Source organism: Sinocyclocheilus grahami, unplaced genomic scaffold (genome assembly GCF_001515645.1).
Source record: "Sinocyclocheilus grahami isolate Dianchi unplaced genomic scaffold, SAMN03320097.WGS_v1.1 scaffold1564.1, whole genome shotgun sequence".
NCBI lineage: Eukaryota > Metazoa > Chordata > Actinopteri > Cypriniformes > Cyprinidae > Sinocyclocheilus > Sinocyclocheilus grahami.
The window spans coordinates 108,544-115,006 of record NW_015506743.1 but is presented as its reverse complement, the minus strand read 5'-3'; the positions used below and the strand labels follow the sequence as shown (position 1 = coordinate 115,006).

At 39.8% G+C, this 6,463-nt stretch overlaps 1 protein-coding gene across 1 annotated transcript in view; it reads left to right on the top strand.

Moving 5' to 3' along the window:
* Nucleotides 1-6,463, top strand: part of LOC107571199 (unconventional myosin-IXa-like) — a 94,731-nt gene that overhangs the window by 51,515 nt on the left and 36,753 nt on the right. The window contains 4 exon segments of the mRNA XM_016257499.1: nt 881-1,002; nt 2,095-2,236; nt 2,567-2,768; nt 6,150-6,263. Coding sequence (XP_016112985.1) covers nt 881-1,002; nt 2,095-2,236; nt 2,567-2,768; nt 6,150-6,263 — 580 coding nt within the window.

Sequence of the window (6,463 nt, the reverse complement as noted above, 5' to 3'; positions counted from 1 at the left end):
GTGTTTGTGCACGTTTGTGCGTGTGTTGGTGCGTGTGTTTGTTCATGTGGTTGTGCACGTTTGTGCGTGTTTTTTGCGTGTGTTTGTGTGTGTGTTTGTGCACGTTTGTGCGTGTGTTGGTGCGTCTGTTTGTTCATGTGGTTGTGCACATTTGTGCGTGTGGTTGTGCATGTGTTTGAGTGTGTTTGTGCACGCTTGTGCGTGTGGTTGTGTGTGTGTTTGTGCATGTGTTTGAGTGTGTTGGTGCGTGTTTTTGTGTGTGTGTTTGTGCAAGTCTGTGCATGTGTTTGTGCACGTTGGTGCATGTGTTGGTGCATGTGTTTGAGTGTGTTTGTGCGTGTGTTTGTGCACGTTTGTGCATGTGTGTTTGTGTGTGTTTGTGTGTGTGTTTGTGCTTGAGTGTTTGTGCACGTCTGTGCGTGTGTTTTTGCATGTTTATGCACGTTGGTGCGTGTGTTTGTTCATGTGGTTGTGCACGTGTTTGTGCACATTTATGCACGTATGTGTGTGTTTTTTGCGTGTGTTTGTGCGTGTGTTTGTGCGTGTGTTTGTGCGTGTGTTTGTGCGTGTGTTTGTGCGTGTGTTTGTGCGTGTGTTTGTGCGTGTGTTTGTGCGTGTGTTTGTGCGTGTGTTTGTGCGCGTGTTGGTGCGCGTGTTTGTTCATGTGGTTGTGCACGTTTGTGCGTGTTTTTTGCGTGTGTTTGTGTGTGTGTTTGTGCACGTTTGTGCGTGTGTTGGTGCGTCTGTTTGTTCATGTGGTTGTGCACATTTGTGCGTGTGGTTGTGCATGTGTTTGAGTGTGTTTGTGCACGCTTGTGTGTGTGTGTGTGTGTGTGTTTGTGCGTGTGTTTGTGTGTGTGTGTGTGTGTGTGTGTGTCAGGAGGAGTATCAGTCGGAGGGCATCAGCTGGCACATGATCGACTACATCGACAACACGGCCTGCATCGAGCTCATCAGTAAGAAACCCACCGCGCTGCTTCACCTGCTGGACGAGGAGTGCAAGTGAGTCTCTGACATCTGAAGCCTGTCTGACAGAACCAGCTCTCACAGTTATCATGCAGCACATTATGTGTTTCCCTCACTTTTCCTTCATTAAAGTATTCTTGTTTGGATTTCACAGAAATGTGAGGTATATATTAAGATACAGTAGAAGCCGATTCCATTGGATTTAGTCACAGTAACGTTTATTTAATTCTTTATTATCATTATCGTTGTTGTTTGTTATACTGTTGTAGCATCAGAAAACTGGATAGTCATCACAAATATTAAAATCAGTTTTATTTTTATAGTATTTTTGCAGTTTTTTGAATAATTTTTTAAAATCTGTATAGTTTTTATACATTTAAAAAAAAAAATAATTTAATTCACTTTAATTTTTAGTCATTTTTGTTGTATTTTTATTTATTATACTTTTTTGTTTATCATTTTATAAAAACATTTTTTTAAATATGTCTATAGTTTTTTTATTTTATTTTATGCTCTGTTCTTGTAAATATTGTGATTATTTTTATATTTGTGTATTTAAAATGTGTATATTTACTAATCAAACTTTGAAAACTAATATTTCATATTTATTTGTAAATCCTATATGCATTTGCTATTTATATATATATATATATATGTGTGTTTTTATTATAATTTTTAATTTATAATTTTTATTTTTATTTCAGTTTTAGTTATTTTAGTACTTCAGGTTAAAATAAAGGAAAAGTTGCATTGCCAACCAGCATAATAATATTATTTCAGTTAATTTTCATTTTGTTTTAAGTTTTTTTTTTTATGGCTTTAGTTTTAGTTTCAGTTAACTATAATAACCCTGAATGAAAGGATAAAAGCCTGAATAGATTATTTTAAATAAATGTCAAACATTGATATATTATAAATAATATATCAAATAAAAAAATTACTTTTGATTTTAGTAAAGAAGTTAATTTTATACAAATATAAATATAATATGAGCAACAGACTGTTAATAGATACATTATTGTTATAAATCTATTTCTGTCTAGTAACAATTCTATCATGAAATAGTGATCACATATTAAAGACTGGAGTGTTTGTATAAATGTGAATGTTGTTGTGGTTGGTTTGTAGTTTTCCGCAGGCGTCTAATCAAACTCTGCTGGATAAGTTTAAGCGGCAGCACGAGGGAAACGGCTACATCGAGTTTCCTGCCGTCATGGAGCCGGCGTTCATCATCCGACACTACGCCGGCAAAGTCAAATACAGCGTCAGGGTGAGAAACCATGCTTCAGAGACTCTCAGACCACATCTCTTCTGTGTGTGAGTGTGTGTGTGTGTGTGTGTGTGTGTGTGTGTGAGTGAGACTGTGAGTGTGAGTGTGAGAGTGTGAGTGAGTGTGAGTGTGAGACTGTGAGTGTGTGAGTGCGTGTGTGTGTGAGTGTGAGTGTGTGTGTGTGTGAGTGAGTGTGAGACTGTGAGTGTGAGAGTGTGAGAGTGTGTGTGTGTGTGAGTGTGAGCGCGAGTGAGCGTGTGAGCATGAGTGAGTGTGAGAGTGTGTGTGTGTGTGTAAGTAAGTATATGACACGTTCTCTGTGTCTTGCAGGACTTCAGGGAGAAGAACACGGATCACATGCGTCCGGATATCGTGGCTCTGCTGAAGAGCAGCGGAAAGGCTTTCACCTGCGGCCTGATGGGAATCGATCCTGTGGCCACCTTCCGCTGGGCTGTGATCCGCGCCTATTTCAGAGCGCTCGTCGCCTTCAGAGAGGCCGGGAAACGACACAAGGAGAAGACGACGACGAGCGGTGAGAAACGCCAGCATTTACTCGACCCTGTCGTTACTGTATAATGCACTAAACCAGATCCTGGAACTGTTTTAGATATCATAATAGTGCCAAAATATCAATTTCAAAACAATGACAAAAAAGATTTTTTAAATAATACAATTGTATGCATTTTACAAATGATTAAAATTATTATAAATAAATAAAAAGCTAAAATTTCAGTGTGTAATAAAACATTACGAAAATAAACAATATTCAAATGAACACAAGCATTTATTTATATACAGATTTCTGGCATGAAACTCTAGATGGCGCAGTCCGATAGGTCTAAATCAATCTGACTTAATGACATCATTATCACATGGCACAGCTGATTGGTTCTCTCCTGTATCGGTAGCCAATGAGCTCGCTCCTCAACATTCACATATATAATTAGTGCTTGCAGTAGCAGTTGTAGCTTGCTTCAGAACAGTGAGACTGTGAGTGTGAGTGTGAGAGGGTGAGTGAGTGTGAGTGTGAGACTGTGAGTGTGAGTGTGAGAGTGTGAGTGAGTGTGAGTGTGAGACTGTGAGTGTGAGTGTGAGAGTGTGAGTGAGTGTGAGTGTGAGACTGTGAGTGTGAGTGTGAGAGTGTGAGTGAGTGTGAGTGTGAGACTGTGAGTGTGTGAGTGCGTGTGTGTGTGAGTGTGAGTGTGTGTGTGTGTGAGTGAGTGTGAGACTGTGAGTGTGAGAGTGTGTGTGTGTGTGTAAGTAAGTATATGACACGTTCGCTGTGTCTTGCAGGACTTCAGGGAGAAGAACACGGATCACATGCGTCCGGATATCGTGGCTCTGCTGAAGAGCAGCGGAAAGGCTTTCACCTGCGGCCTGATGGGAATCGATCCTGTGGCCACCTTCCGCTGGGCTGTGATCCGCGCCTATTTCAGAGCGCTCGTCGCCTTCAGAGAGGCCGGGAAACGACACAAGGAGAAGACGACGACGAGCGGTGAGAAACGCCAGCATTTACTCGACCCTGTCGTTACTGTATAATGCACTAAACCAGATCCTGGAACTGTTTTAGATATCATAATAGTGCCAAAATATCAATTTCAAAACAATGACAAAAAAGATTTTTTAAATAATACAATTGTATGCATTTTACAAATGATTAAAATTATTATAAATAAATAAAAAGCTAAAATTTCAGTGTGTAATAAAACATTACGAAAATAAACAATATTCAAATGAACACAAGCATTTATTTATATACAGATTTCTGGCATGAAACTCTAGATGGCGCAGTCCGATAGGTCTAAATCAATCTGACTTAATGACATCATTATCACATGGCACAGCTGATTGGTTCTCTCCTGTATCGGTAGCCAATGAGCTCGCTCCTCAACATTCACATATATAATTAGTGCTTGCAGTAGCAGTTGTAGCTTGCTTCAGAACAGCGAAATTAGCATCTAAGATGAGCGAATGCTCTTCTAATCCATATAGCTGTGTGTATTGCGTGGTCTGCCTAATTGAATAAAAAAATTAGCAACCGTAATCAAGTTTAACTAAGTGTCATGTTATTCGTTTGTATTGTATGCAGGAGCGAATATCAAGCATATTAGCAGCAGCATTTAGCATCTGTGCTTATACAGCTGGAGCAAAATGCAGTTTAGAGCTTGTAATCACTCTGAGGACACGCCGATAGTAACGGACATGAAACAGGTTAAATGAAATAAGCATTCTTGTGTATGCATTTCAACGGGGGTTCACCATATACATCGGCGATTATCCCAGTGTTCACGTTTGTTATTTCTAAGCTCGATGTTTTCATTGTGATGAGTGTGTGGTTGATTTCAGCTGCATGCAGCGTCAGAAGCACACACTTATTGCAGTCATATCAATGACAGTGTTGCGGGAGACGCTGAAGATCACTATCTACGGCTGTAACAGTTAGTTCAGAGTGAAATGCGTTATGGGTAGTGTAGTTCGGAGAAATGTGCTCTCGCTGTGCTGTGTAATTCAGAAAACAGAGAAAGAACATTTATATTCTGCTTTTATTTCAGTTCATTCAGGTCAATCCACCCAGGGGTTTTTGTGCACTGTAACTTTGACAACTCTTATCTGCACGAGAGAGTAAAATGGCATGCATCGGCTAGCTTTGTCCATCTCATCATTGCACGAACATGAATTAACAAGCTGTTACACTACCGCTGGGACTGATGAAGTGGACAGCAGTCATCAAATGTGGGTGCTGGGGTCTTATCTATCGGATTGCAACGTATATCCATTTTGTTAATTAAACATTACACATAGTGCGCGCCTAATTAGAGTTAAGCCAGTCGGCGTGGTAGCCCAGGTACACATAGTCATAGGCCACTAGCATTAAGCTGGTCAGCATGGTAGCCCAGGCTCACATAGTCATAGGCCACTAGCATTAAGCCGGTCAGCGTGGTAGCCCAGGCTCACATAGTCGTAGGCCACTAGCGTTAAGCCGGTCGGCGTGGTAGCCCAGGCTCACATAGCCACAGGCCACTAGCGTTAAGCCGGTCGGCGTGGTAGCCCAGGCTCACATAGCCACAGGCCACTAGCGTTAAGCCGGTCGGCGTGGTAGCCCAGGCTCACATAGCCACAGGCCACTAGCGTTAAGCCGGTCGGCGTGGTAGCCCAGGCTCACATAGCCACAAGCCACTAGCGTTAAGCCGGTCGGCGTGGTAGCCCAGGCTCACATAGCCACAAGCCACTAGCGTTAAGCCGGTCGGCGTGGTAGCCCAGCTCTATATACAGTATTATTATGTACATAACTAATGTACAGTATATAATGTCATTATTATTTAATTTATAAAATAAACATGAAAATATGCATGTACATTATATGTACCTATTTTATATGTAACATATAAGTAAACATTTTAAAGCATAAGTTATCAGAAGAATATTTCCTTTTTAAAATTTGCACCTCAGTCATTTCTATAGTATATTATATGTTGTTGGTTTCTGGAATTTTATTTTTGGCAAAAGTCAGCGAGCACTAGTAACTAACGGACATTTCAATCTTCTTTTCTTTGATTCTTTTAATAAATAAACCGTAGAACATTCACAAGAGCTCCAGTCCGTATTTCCTCAAAGATATTAGATATAATTGAAGTGTATAAAACTATTTTATTCAGAAATGTCATGCTTGTGATTTTTTTATTTAACAGCACAGCCTATTATAAACTTGTTAATAATGAATTGGTTTTTTGTGATATTTGGTGTTTTAAAGACATCTTATGTGTGGTTTTTGAGGGTCAGTTGTTCTTGAATGTTTAATTTTTTTATTTTGTGAGAATTACTATTATTGTGAATTTGTATGAGAGGTAATTTGTGATAAAATAAAAGTGATTTAATCCTCTCTCTGTCTCTCTCTCTCTCTCTCTCTCTCAAGGCTCTGACAGTCCGGTTCAGAATCAGAAAAGAGTGGACAGCTTCAGTTTCCTACATCATCCTGTTCACCAGCGGAGCCTTGAGCTCCTGCAGCGATGCAAAGACGACAAAAACAGTAAGATGACAAAAATAACAAAAAATCACTTGAGCAGATCTACAGGCATCCAAACCAGGGTTATTGGCTAAAACCATAAAAAACAGTTTTGATACTTGAAATAAAATGAATGTTAACTGAAATCCATATGTTCAGGTTAAAGGGGTCATATGATGCAATTTAAAGTTTTCCTTTCTCTTTGGAGTGTTACAAGCTCTTGG